The sequence below is a fragment of the Euwallacea fornicatus genome, chromosome 9 (genome assembly GCF_040115645.1).
Source record: "Euwallacea fornicatus isolate EFF26 chromosome 9, ASM4011564v1, whole genome shotgun sequence".
Lineage (NCBI taxonomy): Eukaryota > Metazoa > Arthropoda > Insecta > Coleoptera > Curculionidae > Euwallacea > Euwallacea fornicatus.
The window spans coordinates 1,775,137-1,795,767 of NC_089549.1; the positions used below are offsets into that span (position 1 = coordinate 1,775,137).

At 36.6% G+C, this 20,631-nt stretch overlaps 2 protein-coding genes across 5 annotated transcripts in view; one reads left to right on the top strand and one right to left on the bottom strand.

Moving 5' to 3' along the window:
• ss (spineless) overlaps window positions 1-20,631 on the bottom strand; it is a 136,707-nt gene that overhangs the window by 91,157 nt on the left and 24,919 nt on the right. For both annotated transcript variants that reach the window (XM_066285611.1, XM_066285610.1), the window contains exons 3-4: window positions 9,863-10,013; window positions 1,687-1,818 (exon numbers count right to left, since the gene is read on the bottom strand). The gene's annotated coding sequence lies outside the window, so the exon portion shown is untranslated. The remainder of the gene's footprint in view (window positions 1-1,686; window positions 1,819-9,862; window positions 10,014-20,631) is intronic.
• The window catches only part of Cad99C (cadherin-99C), a 33,811-nt gene continuing 23,302 nt past the window's right edge, over window positions 10,123-20,631 (top strand). The window contains exon 1 of one of the 3 annotated variants that reach the window (XM_066285495.1): window positions 10,123-10,197. Coding sequence is in view for 2 of the 3 variants with exons in the window: in XM_066285496.1 (XP_066141593.1) it covers window positions 12,488-12,490 (3 nt within the window). In the remaining variant the exon portion in view is untranslated. Of the gene's footprint in view, window positions 10,198-12,091; window positions 12,491-20,631 lie in introns of those variants that run through there. The other 2 variants (XM_066285496.1, XM_066285494.1) reach the window with 2 other exon arrangements.

A 20,631-nucleotide genomic window follows, 5' to 3' on the forward strand; every position in this document is an offset into this window, starting at 1 on the left:
TTGCATGAAAAGTGCAAAAAATGGATTGGTCGAAAAACCATCACAAACACGGATACCTCCACGTGCTTCTGTGCTCCTGATATCACGTGTTATTTTTTGCATAAAAAGTGCAAAAAATGGATTGGTCGAAAAACCATCACAAACACGGATACCTCCACGTGCTTCTTTGCTCCTGATACCACGTGTTATTTTTTGCATAAAAAGTGCAAAAAATGGATTGGTCGAAAAACCATCACAAACATGGGTACCTCCACGTGCTTCTGCGCTTCTGATACCAAATGTTAAGGTTCGTGTGCGATTGCAAAAAACTGATCACAAACCATCAGTAGCTAAATATCTCTTCTGAACTACTCTTGAAAAGCTTTTTTCCAACTGTTTGTAAAAGAAATGTCACAAAAGGGAATTCAAAGTTATTCTAACTGATATTCAGATTAAGAATCTCGCAGAGTAGAATTCTTTTTTTTTTCATTTCCTAAAAAGCATTTCAGTTATTAACTTCAATTTTATTCCTCAATACCTCATGAAGCTTTGTATTTTAATAAGAAAACTAATTATTTTGTTCAACCAGTGGTGTCTCTACCCACATATCTTTAGGTTAGTTCAGGTTAAATTGTTGCAAAAAAGTGGTACGCTACTGATATCTTTTCGTGGAAATATTTTTTCCTATTATGTTAGTCAATTCAACATAAAAAAGGTCCTTACGGTTTTCTCGTCAAACGTAACATTAAACAGTAAAAACAATCAGAATCGTCATAATCAATTTATTTATTTTTCAAATTAATTTAAATTTGTATTATTATATGTACAGAGTGAGTCAACGAAATTACAAAGTAACTTAATGAATTTCATTTAAAATTTATTCTCACACTGAATACGGTATGCGATACGGCTATAAAATATGCATATTTTATAAATATTTAGAGACCTAGAGGATGGCGTAATTTAGAGCCTCACAGTATGCGGACAGTAGATATTCACACATCTAGAGAACCTGCTTGTACTAGAACTTGAAACACACCTTATGAGCTATTTTCATTAAATCACTTTTTTCAAACTGAAACTACAAGAGAAAAGAATACCTCTGCTGGGGTGATCATTTTGGTAGTTGCGTGTATTACGCGGTTACACCCAGCCTCTGTCCCAGAACGCCAGGGGCAAACGAGAAAATAATAATCAAAAATAAGAATCAGTTTTGAGAAAGGGAACAATTTAATCCCAGAAAGCTTGTTTCAGGCCCGTTTGATTGCAGTCTCTGTTGTCCAAGTCAAGAACAACAGCAACGTATTCAGCAATATGTTCATAGTAACTTAGCAGGATAATGGCGCAGTATGAGGAGAGTTTGAATTAAAATATGTATAATATACGTATATTAGGAGAGATTTTGAAGAGTGAGAACTTGTGAAGGGACGGCGCAGATAGAGCAACTGGCTTTAAATCCTGAAAGTTCTGCTAAGAGAAATTTAAAGATTGGAAAAATTTTTTAAACGTACTGTCTCAAAGTATGTCCATTGTGACTCATAAACTTTTGTCCGAAATTTGGGAATTTTCTTCATATCTACTGTCCGTAAATCCGTAATTAATACGGGGTGTTAAAATCTTACAAAACAGCTGGAATGGAAATAATTGTTCGAAGCAGTTTGTATGATTTTTATGTAGGAGTATTATCTGCTAGCAAACGCTACTTACTACAAAGAGTTTCGTATGTAGTGGAAATTTCATTGTTATTTCCATGACTTCTGTGAACAACAATACCAACCGGGAACGCCACTGCCGCTCCTACGAAACCAAAATCATTGCTGGCGCCAGTCCCTGGCGAATCTGGAATAAAAGAGCCCTGTTGAGTTTTTATATTATGATTCATTATTTTCCAACAAAGTAACTCAAATAATTTTAATTAAAAGATCAACCTAATAATGTGGCCATAATAGAATCCTCGCTTAGAGGGTTTAAGAACTGGAGTGTAGGTACTGTGGTGTGAGTCCGAGTGCATCGGAAGAAATAGAGTTTTTCTAATAAATTACCAAAGAGTCCAATATGAAATTTCTGAGACACAAGATGTTTTGAACACCCTGTATCTCCAAAATCGCAGATGTGCGGGCATTAATTTGTTAATCAAGCTGGACTTACTTTAAATAAACTGCTTTAGTAGCGGTCAGCAGATATGCAGCAATTGATTTCAGGGGCGCTGCTTAACCTCGGCAACTAAATAAAATCATAATCAATTTATGATATCTTTTTGAGGATAAAGCGGGAAAACATATTGATTGAAGCAGCTTTAGAAGATCTCGAACCTGTGAATGTAATAAATCCATCATGTCACCATTCATTCAGCAATTTCTAATGATGTTCCAAGGAAGGAAAGTTTGAAGAAGCAAAAAGTGTTTAACTTCAAGTTTCAATTATACGAGTATTCGATTGCTGTGAGGGTAAGTTGCTACATCATAAAGTAAATTATCACTGAAAATGTAAAGCTGCAGCTTGAGCAGAGCTTGATTCTGAGAAAGCAATTTGCAAGAGACTTGAGAATGATTGAGATTGTGACAACCTGAACAAATGGAGTAAATCGGGGATTTCGCGATGTACCTATGATATTATGAACCTGATTCAGTGGATGACTCAAGAATAGCAGGTGATGAAAAGGGACACAAGAGAAATTTCAGGTGATGCCAGAGAAGATACATTTTTCGCAGGAAATTTAACAAGATTTCTTAAGATCAAATTTCAAGAAAGACGAGAAAATAAGAAAAAGTCATAATGTCGCAAGAACTGACCGTTCACTAATAGAATATCTGTCTGCGAAGAAGTGTGCCCAGAATTCTCTTAAATGTTTGTCTCTCCAATCCATTAAGAGTTTGGTCTGGAGAATTGAAAAATATATACTTCATACAGCCCAAAAAAAGACATTTTTGTGTCTTCTATTCGGTAGGAAAACATACCCAAAACTATAAGTTAGTTCCTGTTTTCGCTGTGCGAAAATGAAAACTAGTATTTCGCACTCAGTTGCCTGTACTGGAAAGTATACTTTTCTCATACAGAATAGAAAAATACACTTTTCCTGAAGCGCACGGGAATATAGCATTTTACGGGCTCCTAATGAAATACGAAGTCTTAACAATAAAAAATTGTCGCTCATCATACGACGGAAATGTATTTTCTCCTGTTTACAGTACTTCCTGTATTGGGCTTCATTTGCGCACAGGAAGATGCTGTTTTCCGAGCTCTCGAGGAAACATACTAATACAACAATTATAGGATCCTTATCAAGACCATCGTAAACCTTTCCAGGGAGGCATCAATGGATAAGACGAATGTCATCCTGAACTTTCTCAAAAAGGCTTTAATATAACGGCCTCGTAACTCCTTCCTCAACGACCATTCTTTGATCATAGACACTACGTTTAATGATTGCATATTCTTCAACTTACTAGTTGTGGCCTCATAAACATTCGGTCGAATGGTATAAAGACATTATAAAACTATCAGCGGACATAGTTTATGTTAACGAGACATTGCGTGTTCGCCATTTTGCTCTTTAAAACTGCCATGAGTCAGCTGAGGTATTGTTGGTGGTGTTGGTATTTTGAGGATATATTTTAAATTTTTTGTGATAGAAAACAACGTTAATCTTTAAGAAAAAAACGTAATATTTTGCGTAGTTTCACTAGCGCACCTTGAAAGGACAAACGGGACAAAAAATTTTTCAATAAAAAAACTTCTTGGAAGTTATCTGGAATCTCTTCAGCCAGTATACACAGGATGTTGTGACCAATTATTGTACTTTCACGAAAATTCGTTTCTGTCAAGACGTTTTCATAATAATCATCCACGTAGCAGTATTTGTCACGTTTAACTTGATGGGACAGACACAGCAACTTATCATAGAAAAATGAAAACTGCACCTACTTTGTTAATTATCTTCTCCCGACGACTCGAAGAGGCTTTCGGCATCACAATCCTCGGGTAACTCACACACAAAATTGAACTTCGAAAAACGCCGAAACTTTCACAGGTGGGATGAAATTTTGATTCACCGGACGAAGTCCGAGGCAACCCCGGCGGTTTATTGTTGCGTCGGTCGTTGTGAGCATTTTAAACTTCTCCGGATTTCTTCGGGATTTGTTTAGCCAAATCTGACATTTAATCGAAAAGACGGAAAAAGACTGGACCTCGGTAGAAAAGTTCCAAATAACCCGGGTATGGTGATGGGCCCCACGTACGGCATGGCATCCTCTGCACGCCCCGTTGCGTGTCGCACGCGGGAGGAAATCGTGTCCGTCGGCAAACACGCTAATTTTTGTCGCTAAAAGACACTGAATTTCATAGCTTCGATTTGTATTAATTAGTCTTCGATGTATTCAGTTTTATCGATTCAGATCCCCCACTCGATTTGAGAATGGACATTGAAACAATGGACCGAATTTAGTCACAGTTATTCCCCACGTGATGTGGAGTTCAGAGAAAAGCAATTTTTTATTTGCGATCATCGAATTTTAGCAGGTTTAAACCTGTCCTGATCCAATCCCGGAATTTCTTACGCGAAACAAGTTCGAGTTGTAAAAAAGATTATTGTTGATGAAAGAGTAGAAATTACTAACTAAAAAATTCGGTTTTAGCTAATTTATTAGAAATCTTAATAGTTTTTTGCTCAAAATCATTCTTTTAACCTTTTTTTGCAAAGTTAAAAACGCTGAAGCTCTACGAGAATGAACTGAGACAAATCCAGGAATTGAAGCATGAGAAGTACCTGGATGAAGAAAATCGCTATTTAGTCAATACCTCCATAAGCATAAACCATTTCGAAAAAGGCTTAAGGTCGTTCCCGAACATGTGATGAGTTAAATTTTAACCTTTTCGTAGTACTCTTTTTCTCGTTCTCACTAACGCTCACAAAATTATTATGACGGCCGTTAAAAGTGTTTAATTTGACATACAGCTTACACAGGGCGTTTCGGAACAGAACTGGCAACTGCTCGCTGTAGGTTCCTACAACCAAAACGCGAAAAAAAAAATCGCACGAAAATGGGTCCGTTTTCGCTTCCAGGCTGAAATACAGGGTGGTCAAAAATAATATATTTTTTTTAGTGTTTTCCTAATTAATCTGCTCCGCCATTAAAAATTTTTATGAAAATTGGGGAGCGTAAAATAGGTGTAGGGACACATATTTTAAGGCAAAACAATGTTTTTAGTTCTACCAAAGGAGTTCCCATAGATGTAATCCTGAACATTTGAAATAAAAAATATGGTACGCCATTGATTTAAAAAAAGAAAAAATCTGAACGCTTCGTATTTCAGTGAAAAAAAGATTAAAAAAAAAAGATTCATAACTTTAACTATTTTCATGCACGAAAAACATTATTTTTTAATTAATATTAACACCATAAGACTAAATTAGGTACATTACGTTACTTATGAAAGATCACGTAAATGAGGTGTTGAAAATGGCCTCCACCTGCAAGAATGAAGAATACCCGGCCCCTTTTCGCACATTATCGCACACAATTTAAAAAAATTCTGATGTATTTTTTATAGGTTCAAACGAGTGAATTATGCGATTTCGCAGATGCAGATTGTCGCGTAATGCTTTTCACCACGAGAACGGTTAACGTTATGAAAAATACTGATTTTTTTTCACAGAAATATGGAGCATTCGGAAAATTATTTTTTTATCATTATGGTTTTCGTTTAAAACGCGAAAACGGACCCATGTTCGTATCAACCTCATTTCTGGTTCCAGCAGCAAGCAGTTGGCAGGCTTGGTCTGACACACTCTGTACAAGAGAGATTTGCCTGGCGGTAACTGGTCGTCCAAGCTCAATAATCAATTCGCTCCATTTTGTATTTCTTAATTTTCAAATCTGCCATTGTACAATCGACTCTAGCAGGGCTAAATAGGAAAATTAAGAATCTACCTAAAAATCAAAAGCATTACCTTCGTCAGTTATCCATAATTTTCTAAATACTCTGGAACGAACCCTGACAACGTTTTAATACAAGAAATTCCTTGTTGCAGAAATTGACAGGCAAATTGCCGAAACAACATGAACTAACACGACCTCCAATTTGCTGTGAGGATCCCCGGACAATAAAATGCTTATTATAGACCGGGCTTCATGGCACCACGTGTTTTATCAGGACTTATTTATTTAATATTCAAATTCTTTACCTGCAATTTGTTACTACGAAAATTTCTAGTGTGATATGGTGTTTTTACAAAAAAGAAAAAGATATTCTTTTTTGTTTGGCCTGTCAGAAAATCCACAAGGTAATAATACTCTTTACAGTCTGAAACACAAAGTCCGATAAGGATTGTTAAAATTAAGCGTATTATCCACATTTTCCAACTTTTTACACCCTAATTTCAGCCAAATTAAAGCAATTTTGCCGACAATCGGGTTTTTGTATCGGAGATAGACTTAATTTTAACGGATAAACCGGCCTTATTTGCCTGTCACAGCCATGTCAAATTGACCCCTATAATTTTCGTTTGGAGTCGGAGAACACATAGGAGGAAGAAAAGGTTGCCGATTATTGTCAGAGGGGTAGATACAGAGAATTTATACTCTGTTCCGTAACAGAAGTCCGCATGGAGAAAATAGAGGTAATTTTGAAAAAAAAAATGTTGAAGGCCCACCTGAATGAATGAACAATAACCGACATGCGGTCAGTGAAAATCACACGACGTCGAAAACACGGTTTTACAAGTATTTGTTAAATTGTTGAAATTATCAACATAACTGCATTGATACGTACCTAAGATAAGCTCAGTTGATCGACTACAGAGTTGTTGTTTTCAGGCAATATATCAAAATTAGCTTTGGACTTCGAACCTCCGCATACTGTTCTAATGTAGCTAAACCAACGAAACCTGAACTTCTGATTGATGTCTTCAACATTCACTTTCAAACGGGGAATTCCTCAACTTCGTTGATAAATTGTGAAAGAATGTCGTTCCAAAAGGACCAAAACAGTTCGTTTTCGTACGGTCTAGTGTCCAATAAATTCCGAATCTCTCTACTGCGGCGGTTCTACTTTCCTAGTAAATTTGTGACTATATAGTGGTTGTCAGATCTGATATTATGTGCGTTTGATTCTGTTAAAAGCTGTTTTAGTTCAAAAGTCGATAATATGCAATTAAGATGCCGAGAAGATTCTTGAGGTTTATTCTGCGCCTTGGTGATTACAGCCAAACCCTTCCGCCAAAATAAATAAAAAACATAAAATGCTGTTGAAAAGTTAGATTTCAAATTTCCAGAATCTCCTAGATGATCTTCGAACCTGGATAGGACAAATTTAATTTTTTTTTTGTAGATAAAGGTGACAATTTTGATCAAAAATTAGCTTAAAATTAATGTAATAAAATTACAGTAAAAAGTGACAGCATATGCTTATAAAGACCAGCTACGTTAATGATTTTTAAAGATTTCAAGCATTTAATGCTTACTTTAAACTTTGAAATTTCAATTACAAATTGTCAAAACCACCTTGTCAGGGTTTTACCAAAATAAATGAAACAGTCGCAGTTTCCAACAAAAATTTGTTCAAAGTTGTGCATTAGTACTCCTTAAATCGCGAAGACTGCCCTAAAAAGTAGTCAAAGAGTACTAGAAATTTCATGCCTTGAGTACTGCGGTACTTCGGTCTATTGGCCTTAAGAAGAGTAGCTACCTCAAATTTGAAGTAAACATATATTTGATCAACTACAGAGGAGCTATAGAGAAAATGTTTAGAGCCATTTTCGATATTCAACACCCTATATATCGATGACGAAGCATTAATCGGCCAATATTAATACTATTTTATGTTCCCGTTTCTGCTGAATATTTTTGGTTAGTTTTTGAGGATGGTCAGGTTATTGTATGAAGAAAAGGGGAGTGTTCGCTTGATATAAATATTTAGGGGAATCACCGACAACCTTTTAACATTATTTTTGATGTGCATTGCATATTTTTCCCGGTACCAATTCTCTAGAGTTGTGGCTCTTGACCTTTAAATGTCGGCAACTTCGACACCTAATCTAGATCAAGAGAGAATATACAGTCATTCTCTCCCTTAATTAGTTCTCAAATAAAATCCAACTATTTTTTTCCTCTGTCTCATATGCCACAAGAAAACTAACGGAAGTATAACTAGTGGTTAGCCATTGAAATCATAGAGCAGCAACTGATTTTATTCATACCCAAGATGATAATTACACAAATTAGATACCCTCTCTTATAGATTTAATAATATTCAACTGCAGAAAATAGTGGATTTCAAATTTACCTGTCAATCAAAAATCTCAGGTCTGACTTCTCTTGGGACCGATATGGTATTTAAACTATTATAGAAGATTATCCTTGGTATGGGTATAAGTACGATAAAAATACATCTACCTGAAGTATCTATTATGTTTTCCGGCTTTGATCTGTGGAATTGGTTAGGTATGAAAATACTGATGATTAACTATTCGATATTCGATCTGGGAACATTCTCGAGTATAAGGAGTAAAAGGGGATCTGCTCTCGGAATGACGCTTTGCGGCCTCCTCAGGGGACAGAAGGTAAAAAGGGGGGTGTCTATCCGAAACTATGTGGGCACTCAAAATTATCTCAGTGTCAGGTCCACATATCTGCAAACAGCCATTCTCTAATCCTCCATTAGAAACAGAGAAGTAGGGGATCTGCTGTACAGGTACTCATTCGCCTGAAACTAGAATCTGGTGGTTCGTGGATTTAACACGGGCAGTACCTGTGTTCTTCATTACAATCCGACTTAAGTCTGAGAGAGAAGGAAATTGAGCGAACTTTCCTGCCGCGGATGAGAAGAAGAGTTCACGCAAGACCAATAATCTCAATACGAATTGATTTTGTTTGTCAGTGGCAGCACGAGAAGCGATTAAACTTAAATAAAAGTTTATTTAAATTAACATTATTAAAGCCGAAGCTCAGCGAGTCAGGTCAACCGGATGACGCTAAAACAAATTCGCAATTTCGGCCCTCGTTGAAAACTCCATTCCAAAATCAATATTGAGCTAAGCTCAGACGTCGGGATACATTTTATTTATTTATAAATTCCTGGAAGGGGAATACATATCTGAATTCTTGAGCCGCGTATATCATGACTCATTGCAAGAAAATACAGAGAATCTCCATCTCTTGTCTCTAAACCTTTTAATCGTCTTCGAATCTTTGACCTCAAACAATTTGTTGAACGTTTCCTTGGCCATTTGGTAAGCCGTTGCTCAAGTTACTTACCCCCCACCCCCTCCCTCCCTCTACCCCCTCTACCTCCCTATCAATAGATAATTGTCCCGATTCGAGAGCATGCTTCACATCTGCAAGCAATCCGTTATCTGTCATGATAGTTTGAAGATTTTTGCAAATTGATTGCGATACGTGAATCATCAATTGAATTCGTTGCAGGTACAACTGCGTTGATTGATATATACACTGTGCCCACATAAGAACTGAACTACGAGTTGAAGGAGGAGTAGAAAATAAACTGCAGACGCGTTGAAAATAAAGTACGGCTACAAAAAATTGGAGAGAAAACCAACTACAGTAGCTCGAGTTATCAGTCACTCTGAAAACGCACCTCTCCAACATCCAATTTGTAAGCAATCCTCAAACTACTGTGATGATCATCGAACTATCAACAAATTAGCATATCGTTTGTCTAAACAGGGAACCCGACAATCAGAACCAGTTAAGAGTTTCGAATATTTGATGATCGACCGGCAAATGTTTAACGCGCATGTCTCTGTTCATCAATCACCAGCGCTGAGCGTCGCTAATAAAAATGCGAGTCGAACCGAAAACCGAATCCATGGGACTGTATGTGCCATCTATCGGAAATCGAATGAATCAATACGAGAAGTACCCACCTGGTCCAAAGGCGAGTTCTCCCCAATCAGAGCCCAATTTAGGTTCCTGTATTACCGATGTGTTCAGGTTGTAGAACTATCACATCGAGAGTTGCACGTAACTCGGGCTAGATGGCACTCTTCCATGGTACCGCCAAGTAAACCGAACCGTCTGAAAAAATGGGAAAAAAAATTATAGTCTCTTTGTACTAAACAGATAAATTTATCATACAAGTATGCAAATATAATATAATAAATGCCAGTATAAACAAATTGTTTGAGGTTTAAATAAGAGGTGAAAAAGGTTTCTTTTACAATAAAAGTTCTGCAACGATAAATATATAAATCAATAAGAGGTAAGAAAGTTACTGCTATATCTAGGGCTGTAAATCCTAAGCACATGAAATGAGACGAAAGTTTTATACGAAAGAAGCCGCAACAACCAGCAAATAAAGAAAGAAAATAGTAAATGAAGAAAAATTAAAAAAAGTACAAACGACAGATAACGTTTAACTAATTATTTTTGATTACGGTATTATTAAGAATAACAAGATTATGTTTTCTAGTTACACTTCTTTCTTCGCCTCTATTTTTATTTAGCTCATTATTTAGCTTTTTCTTTAACGTTTTTTTCTTTTTTGAATCCCATCACGTAGAATCGGCACCCAGAAACGTAGTCCTTCAAGATGCTCATTCGAGATATAAAAAATTCTTCGCAAATAATGGGAAATTTATTCGTTCTCTTTGGTATACCTGACATGATATAAAAGCCAATTATTAAATGGTTCACTGATTTATAATTAAATAGTTTAATGGAAATTTTATACCTGCAAGTTTACGGCTTCTGTTAGTTTTATGTATTTCCGCGACATCATGTGGACGAAGGACCCAAATCACCACATCTCGTAGGTTGATTAGAGAGCTCCCACACGTATAGATAAAACACCCAAAACGTTAAAAGCTAAGTCAACATGGCCAGCAAAGAGAAACGGATGAGAACACGGCATCGTCAAATTAAATTAAAGATATGAAATTTTAAATTAAGAAAAATTTTTTAAAATAATTTAAAATAAAAACCAACAAATTCTTCATCGGCTACCTAATAGTTTTGTTTCTTGTTGTCGCTTCTTAGATCGCTTTTCAGCTATTTATTTCCTTTTTTTAAATATTTTGATTCATTTTTTTTTTGTTGTATTTCGTCACCGTTGTAATTTATACTGAAATTTTTTATCTTAATTTAAGTCCTTTGATGAGTTGTATACATATTTGTGAGTACTTTGAATTTGTTGGGTAGATTATCTTTGGAATATCAAGTTGATTTTTTGTTCTGTTTGGAGTGTTTTTTCGGTTTTTGGCATATAGCAGTGTTCAACTCTTATACTGTTGTTTAATTAACTTTTCCTTTTTTCATGACTGGTGTTGAATGGGAACTAAATAAGTAAAGGAACTGAGTCCCTTCTTAAGTCAGTGATGTTAATCCATAATTGATAGATTGGGAAACACTTGTGCGAAGGATTTGTCTCCCAGCAATTTTACAATAATTATTTCTTTCGCTTATTATTTTTTTCGTTAGTTCTCGTAAATTGAGATAATATCAGGTGGGCTATTGCTTTTAAGGCACTTAAATGAACAACTTAAATTGTAAATCTGGTTATAGAGAACCTTCACAATATTTGATATATCCTAAATCAGTGCACAATCACGAAATTTTAAAATCCAGCAGCATGTTCAAATTTTATTCGCTTCGAAATTGATCTTTTTCTAGGAGTCTTTACGGATTTTCAAAATTTTTAAGAATAAGCAATTAGTATTTATACGCTTTTTGGACGGCACTGGTTTTTTGTGAAATTTTAAAGCTTAAGCTCTCACTACCCATGATGAATGGGAAAAACGAAGAAAAAATATGCAATTAGATTTTCAAAGACACTAACCATTTTCACGATTTTGCGCGTTAGGCGACACCTTCTCCTTGCCATTTTGGCTTCTTTAACCGGTTTCTGTAGGTAATTAGTACTCGTTTAATTCATCTAGCGACATTTAGATCTTATGGAAAACGTCTATAACTCACCATCATTGCTTCTCAACTGTTTATTGACGAAAAAAATCAGCCAAATGTCATTTTCTACCGATAACGTTAGCGTAAATCTTACGGTTCCAACTCAGCTGCCACATCTCTCTCTATCGCCTCTCACACCTGGACCTTACCTGTCTGGTGAATAATACGGGTACTACGCGGTACTACCTACAATCTTGGGTACCGTGGTTTCTTCAAGTCACAGTAAAAGTCGGTTTCATAGGCCGAGTCGGCTTACAGGTGCGCCAAGCAAATGTCAAGCTTCTTAGTTCAGAACCTGGGTACGGTACCACTTTAGTTCGCCAAGACGACGCCGATTTGATGTGTCGGAAGATATTTTTCCACATTTCGGCGGAAAATTGACCGGTTCCGTGGCGGGAAATCGGCGTGTTGGCAAACAATAGTGCGTGTGCCAATTTAGTGCGGGATTAATCGTCCATGGATGAGAACAAGAAGTGTTAAGTGGGATCTTTAATGAGGATTTTTTGGTTCTGGGGCAGCACCAGGACAGAGGAGCGAACCAGCCGGATGCTTTGTGGAAAAAATTTAAATTTATTACCTCATTAGTCTAAATGGTAAGTCTACTAAACCAACCGATTAGATCATTGAGTTGATTTGAATTGAAATTGCACCCACGCGTACAGGAGAAACGCATAGTTTTTGATTAATTGTTTTCGTGTTTAGAATTCTGATTATGAGCAGTGCAACATTAATTCATAAATGTAGGTTCGTACCGATGTAGAATTGAGTCAGAACATTGTTTGTTTTATGCTTAAACTACACTTTAATTTAGTCCAACTTTCATATATTATTTTTCTAATTTAAGACAAATATATCAAAACTGCCTCTTCTCAATTAGCACAATTTGATGGTACTTGGTCCTTCTTTCTTCTGTACCTTAATTGCATTGAAATATTTTTACGACACCCCCTGGAGAGGATGAGACAAATTTGTCATCGTCACGCCCCGTTTCGGTTCTCTGGATCCCAGGAAAACTAGAGAAATCATCTGAATTCGGTCTTTTGTTTGAAACACATTCGTGCATCATAATCTTTTTTGAAACTCTGAATGGCCCAAAATTCGCGTGAGACTCTCGATTTTCAATATTTTTTTTTGCAAAACTGCTGAAATTTCTGGTCATGATTTCTCTAACTGGGAATGGCTAGGAATGAGTCGAAGTTCAAGAAATGTTCTTCAGAGCTTCAAGTCATCCTAGATCGGTTTTCAACATTTGGCAAAATTGCCTTTTAGAGTCAGTTGCTAAAAAAAATAAACTGCTCCCGCGAAGTTCAGGAATTCTCATGAATTCATTGGAGCAATTTACTAAACAAATTTAGCTTTCTTAGTTTTTATATGGGTGATTTGAGAATGTCTTTAATTTAAGGCCACTCATTTGATTATTTGAGATCACAAGCTTTGTCAAATAATCGCCCTTTAACTCAAATTTCCCTCGGCTTATTTAAGGGCCCTTGTGTGGCATTTTTCAAAATATTTCTGAAACATTTGCCTAAAGGTTCCCGTTTAAGGCGAGATTAATTTACTGCGGAAAGCACAAAATTAAATTAAAAAGTATAATGAAACGGAAAGAAATTGAAATATTCATAAATGGATTTGAAAAAATTGAAAAATTGCCCCTGAGATTACGTGAATTTTCTAAGATATTACAAAATTGTTCCCAAAAGGTTAAACAGATAATTATTTTTTAATTGGCACTCTTTAATGGTGGAATAATCTTTGGAATAATTATGGAAAAAGGAGGTCGTTTTTAATGGTGAGAATGATTCATCCCGCGAGAACCAGCCCAGATGCTGAAGAATATGTGTTTCCTCTACTAGTCATCTGGTCATTTCTACGAATATTTGGGGTCCCCCTGAATCACGGCAGTTGATTTTGATAGGTTCTATTGTAAGTCCAAGGTCTGCCTAAAACATCTCTTTTTTTGGTTTCTATGGTTATTAAATTTCAAATTATCGCGTGATACGGCCTAAACTAACTCCGCAATGTCGTTTTTGCAATAGCAAGAGTTCAGTCAGGGCCAATACCACTACACCTGTAATTTCATCGAAAAACCGATAACTTAGATCAGGTTGTTTCGGTCAACTAGTTTCCATAAAAGAAGTAAACACTCAAGTGATTTGATGCAAATATCTGGAAAATTGAAACTATTCTTCCGAATACCTAAGCAGCTACTGCGAATGATTAGTTGGGACGAGTTCAGGTTAACAAGTTCCTTTGAAAACAGTTAGGTTCTTCAGATTAGGTTACTTCATGGTTCTAAACAAATTTCCCTGCCAAATGTTTCTCGCCGACTGGCTGAATGTGACTCTTTAAAGTGTCTTAACGTCCTTGGACGCTAGCGACTTTTATCGGCCGATAGTTTAGTCGGAACCAGGACACATAATCGTGTACGTGCACTTATCGGCCGACTAAAAATCGGTGAATTTGCCCACTCACGTATGTTTTTATGCAAATTAAACAGCCGACTAATCAGTCGCCCGACAAAAAGTTGCTAATTTGCTGGGACTCTAACTCTTATTTCGAAAACATTATTCAGCCATCAACTCTTCGTTTCAGGTCTGCTTTTTCTTTTAATATGTGATTTGTTCTGTTCAACTGGAGATTTAAATATTGATAGTCACCTTCATTAATATTCATCAAATTGAGGCACTTTCTCCGGAGCTCGTTGCCAATCAGCAAACGATGGAATGTGATAGATAAAATAAGTGGATAATCCGTGTCATTTACTAATAAAATCACAACAGAAATAAATCAGTTATTTAACTGAAAGCATGCAGTAGAAATCACGTTAAATTGGCTGGTGTTTGGGACCCCCACGAAAAAAAGGCAAAACGGATTCTGAGGGAGTTTTTGCCATAAAACCCAGCGTCAGGTGGCTTTTGGGAGTCCGATCGAACCGAATGGGCCACCCTATGAATTTTGATTGGTGGCCATGAACCTCGTCGCTAGTCGCTTCGAAAAAGCGATACATTTTCCTTAAAAGCTTCTTTCCGAGAACTGAAAAAGCTCCAATGAGCTCACGTTCAAAGGATTACCTTGTACGATAAGAACCGAGAGGGTCAGAAAAATCCGTTTCTAGTTTTGTTCGTTCGGTCGAAAATGACGCGAAAACCGCACCCTTCTGAATTGCATTAACGAGCGAGCCCCGGCCGGACCATCGAAAATGTCACACCCGGTACAATGCTTTTAGTAACATTTGAAGTCGTCAAATTTCCTGCATTACACTGCAGGTTATGCAGAACATTGGTTGTTAAAAATACGTCTAAAATGTCGTGGAACGTTACTGGAAAAAGCTTTGGACAAAGGGACTTTGAGCTTCATGCCAGTTGGCAACGATCGGTGGCTACAAGAAGCCGCATTTAATCTTGCCGAGAGACTTTTTAAATTTTTTTAGTAGCGAAACTACCAATAAATATTAATACCAACATAATTTGCACCTCCATATTTTTCCATTCCAACGATCCATGCAGAGAAAGTGCCTTTACAGAAAAAATTTATAATTGTTGAAAAACGGCTATTTGTTTCCGAGTAAACATGGGTCATGCAATTAATTTTGTCAGATTGTACCGGTACTTTCGTAATGTGATCGTTGGTTTTGAATTCTAATTTACTTCTGCACACTCACTTTCCTTCTATTACACTACATGATCTTATCAGTTGCAATAAGCCATTAAGATTAAGAGCAAGTTTGCATACAAATCAGGAAGTCAATCCGTAGGAGAAGTTTTACAAAGATTTTGTCATAGTTTCATTGAGAATATGCTTTTCATACGTACAGTTCGCAGCATATGGCGGATATCATCATCTATTGGGAACCCGCCAAGCATCTGGCATAATTTTAAATTATCCCAAGACAAATTGATATTTCCTTTTCAGCAGAAAGAAAGCCTAACTGTTCTCTTATGCAAATACAATATAGTAGAATGAGTCAAGCCTTATTGCCGTGGGTATTTCACAAATAGCACATATCTGATTGTACTCCATGTAGTAAAAGATTTTTGCAGAAAATCCCACATACCGAATGGTTTACACAATATGCCTGTTTTTTTTCGTGGTGTTGTAATGTTTATATCTTTCTTCCTCCTCTGTCGCAGTTACATATGTAAATCGTGCTACTGTGATTCTTTCTAAGTCACATTGTGGAGAATCATCGGTTAGTTAAGCACACAAATGTCAGGTATTTCTCGTGCTGAGCGCTTAATAACCTATGAAATGAAATCCTTGTTTGATATTTAAGTGCGTCATTTAAAAACATTATTGCTGACATGAATGCATTAATGCACATGCCAATTAACAACTATTTTATTATTACAGCCCGTGAAGTTGCGTAACGTCAAAGTATGCTTCAGTTAAAGCAGAATTTTCTCAGCTTTGTTTCTTCGTTACGAGGCTCTGGCCCTACGATCAAGGAGGTCTGCAGTAAGCAAGAAATCTGACTATTTCAACTTCACGAAGTCAGCTTAGATCAAGTTTCGCAGATTCGTTTTCAGTTTCTTGAGATTTCCTTTCGTTCATTTTTTATGTGCCTCTTGTGTTAGTATTTTTGTTAATCTCTTCGGCCGAAGGACCAACCCGAAACCTCAGGAGCGGATACTTTCACGCGCGTTTGGTACAGTATTTTTCCCACGAGTGCTTGTGCGTCAACATTGTTTCTTCTGTAAGTTCAATTAAATATTACTGGGCGGCGAAATTTTTAAGTACAGGGCGTCCCGAAAACGCATGTCAAAAATGGTATCATGCAATTGTTTGGGTCGATACATTGAGACTTGGTTCAAAAATTGTTTGAACAAAGTGTCTTGCTGAGACGCTGCTGACGGTCAAAGTTCTTGAAAAAAACATGTTTTTTTTTTGTGTACCTAAAAAATGTTTCAATGGATTTCAACGAAACCCATCTATGGTACAGGGATATTTTCACGTAACATTCATGTCTATTTGTACTGTACAAGCGGTAAGTGGTTAGCCATCTTCGTACGAAAATGACCGGGACTTTACGCTGAGTAGTTGCATCGTATTGACGTTTTTTTCCATCATGCGGTAGCCCTTCCTCTAACTTTTCCACTTCTTGGAAATTTTTCGCACGTTTAACATTTAATGGCGAAAAAATGTTTCCCTTTCGTCATACAGAACACTAGTTTTGCCATTGAGGTGGTTCAGGTCTAGACATCTGCGGAACTAGCTTACAGAGTACCGTTGGCGGAAACTAGAATGCCGTGCCCCTGGTCAATTTTGATAAAAAGAGATTTTCGTGGATTCTCCCGAAATTTACGAAAAAAAGCTTGTTATCTCAAGCTACAGCGCATAAATCCACTTTGACATTAATTAAAGATTTATTTATTCTACATCTGCTTCTTTTGAGCTTGGTCCGTCACCAGCTGACAACCTGATACATTCTGCAGACAAGCGGAAAAATTTTTTCAGTTACCACCCGAACATACTCTCAGTCGTGTCACGTTCCCCACTTCAAATGACAAAAATAATATTTGTTTTTCCATCAGCACACTTTTATTATTCTTACCATCGAAAACCACCGTTATGCAGCCGAGCAGAACCAGTCGGCACCATAGAGATGAATTCATTTGGCGGCCCACAAGAAAGTAGGACTTGCTTAATTCGCGTCTTAAACTCACTGTTATCTCGCATCTTACTTTATCTTACATAATTGAAGTGAGATATGTATGGCTAAGATTATGTTGGAGAGCATCCGGTGGGTTGTAGCCACAATCTATAAGTAGGTGCGACAAGAGATATTTTCGGATTGGAATGGAGGTCAACCAAGATTGAGGTTTCATATTATTTCTGGGTATGAATATACTGGTCGGCATGGTACGTAGGTTAAATGAACAATCATTAAAACGTCTAGCGCAAGGATATTCCTATGATTTCACAGCTTTACTCTCTTAACTTCTCACATTTGTCTACGTAAGTATGTTATTCCTGCAAACCTTTGATATGAAAGGCTTCCATAAAAGAGAAAATGTATTCTGGGGTTACATAACTCTTCGTGAAAGTTCCATTATCATTGGCGCTCCATGCCTGGCAATGCATAATTCAAAGTCGATTAATTACAAATACGTAACACGCGAAGCAATGTTTTGCACATATCGGTCGTTTTTATTTGTTAACTCAGTTAATTGTTAAGTAAATAGCTTTGATTGAACGTACCGACTTGAAAAGAAGGTCAAAGGGTTCGTCGTGTTGCTCAACAAGTTGCTCTAGTGGATCGACGCAGCTCATGACCGGCGCAGACCTAATTTGGGTTTAATGATCATATATCTATGATTTTATTTTAACATTTTGCTTACATAAAAGGAATTTGTCCTTGAATTTAATTACGTAGCAACCTGAATAAATTCGTATGTGAATTAGGCGAGATGAAAAATAGATCAGGTTTACAAAGAGTCCGATAACAGTCATAAATTCAAAGAGATTGAGAAATCATCCCATCCTGTGAGCTGGTCTCACTATCCGAAAAAATTACTCAAAACTCTTTCTGAATTACATGCAACTGAGAATTTTCCAAAGAAACTTGGTGGTTATTCATTAAATTCGTCCACTGAATTGGAGCCATTGTGTGTAACTATTCAGTTGTGATCATAATTCAGGCAGGCAGAGCTCTTCGCAGGTGAAATTAACTTATCAGCACCCTGAGGCAACCTGAAGTAAGCTAAATAAATCTGAAATAATAAACTGCAAAAACCTCATGTTTAAGCAAAATATGAAACACATTGAATGTGAAACACGTCAAATTTAATGCAGCAAATTAAAATCTCAAGTTCTGAAGAAGTTGAGATTTTAACGAGCACTTTCAGCCTTATAAGAAAACGAACTTAAAGTCGGGGCCTTTTTCTTTGATTTTAAACTTGGCACCACACTTTCCTTTGCCATTCATTGAAAAACATCATGTGGGAACAACCATCACATTTCTTAAGGTCACACACAAGTGATTTGATGAAAAATTAATATAGTTAGCTTTAAAGCTAAAAAATTGAAGGAAACAAGATTGCATTAAGGGAGTTCAGAAGCATGAGAACTGCCAGTTGAGATCACTTTTGTTGATGGCGATGATGATGAGGATGATGACGGTGTGTCTGTAAGATGGGTTGCACGATATTACAATACGCGAACAGACACTCATATAGGGTGTTATTGAATAAGTGTTCGATATTTCACAAGGTCATTTTTCTAGTGGGTTTGAGATGGATAGTTCTTAAAAACGTATGTCCTAGGTCGTTTAGTTTTCAAGATACTGGGCATTAAAGGTGAAAAAACAAATCACATATTCTTTGATATCTTTCGATCTCCTGCTAATTTTACAAAATTTCGCATCCGGCAGTTTTTTGGGGCGAGAAATTTAAATTTACCTACAATTCAGTTGTATCTTTTAGAAGGCGCCACACGCGGCAATTAGGACACGTTTAAACAGCTACAATAATTAGCTAGATAATTAGCATGCATGGACAGCTTTAGATGTATTTTTCTTGGAAACCGTTGCTTGCAGCGACGATGGTAAGATATAATACTTTTCTTATACCGACAAGGCAGAGAAAACATTTTTTACTCGAGAGTACCAACACACAGTGAGGCACAAAAAAGTTGCAGCTGTTTAAAGGTATCCTAATGGTCGCTTGTGGCGCCCTCTAGAAGATACAGGTAAATCGTAGATAAATTTGAATTTCTCGTCCAAAAAAACTCCCGGACCCGAAATTTCGTAAAATTGTCTGGAAGAAATCAAAACATATCGAAGAATATGTGATTTATTTTTTCAACTTTGATACCCCGTATGTTGAAAACTAAACGAGCTAGAACACATATTTATAAGAACTAATCCGTCTTAAAACTACTTGAAAAATCGCCCTGCGAAATACCGGACACGTATTCACTAACACCCTATATAGCACTTACAAGGATCTAAGAATTTTTCGATTTTCTAAAGCTTTATTTCTACATCACTTGACAAACACGAAAGACGTCTAAAAAACTTCTCTTTTCTACTTTTTTTAATGTTAACAGAAATTCCGAAGTTTCGTTGTTCGGTTAATTCATTCATATCGATTGGGTCTCGCTTCAAGGTTTGATTCTTCCTCTCAGGTTTGGCAGTACGCGTATACTTCTTCTTATATATTCAAAAGCTTAAATGTTTTATTTAAGCACTTTACTCGCCTTTTAATTTTTATCTCTCAACATTGTTTGTTTCGTCCCACGTTGTTTGTGGATAATTAAAACGGAAAACGCTGCATCAAACACGTCCACTCGAGATCATTGATCACACAATAATCATCCTTAAGATTTTCTCAACAACTTTTTGCATCACACTTCGTCCTCCCATCTATTTCTTAGCCATATTATTTACTTTCACCTTGTGAAGAACATTTTTTTTGGCAAATACTCATTAATCAAACCGTACTAGCACTCCATTATTACCACCATACATACTTGGACCTTCTCCGCTATACCTTTAGCTTATTAACACAGACAGCTAAGTGTAAAAACTAATTAAAGTGTGAACATTAAACCTTATAGTGCCATTTATGGCCTCACCAATATTCTTAATACATCTGTTAATAACGGAAGTCGTTTCTTCATAGCCTTTTTCCTTGTGGTAGTTGCTCAAGTTGTAACTAGGCAGTACTTATGTTACACCCATATTAACCAGACCTGTAAGACCTATATGATGTTCATAAGTTATGGGTTTCTTGTC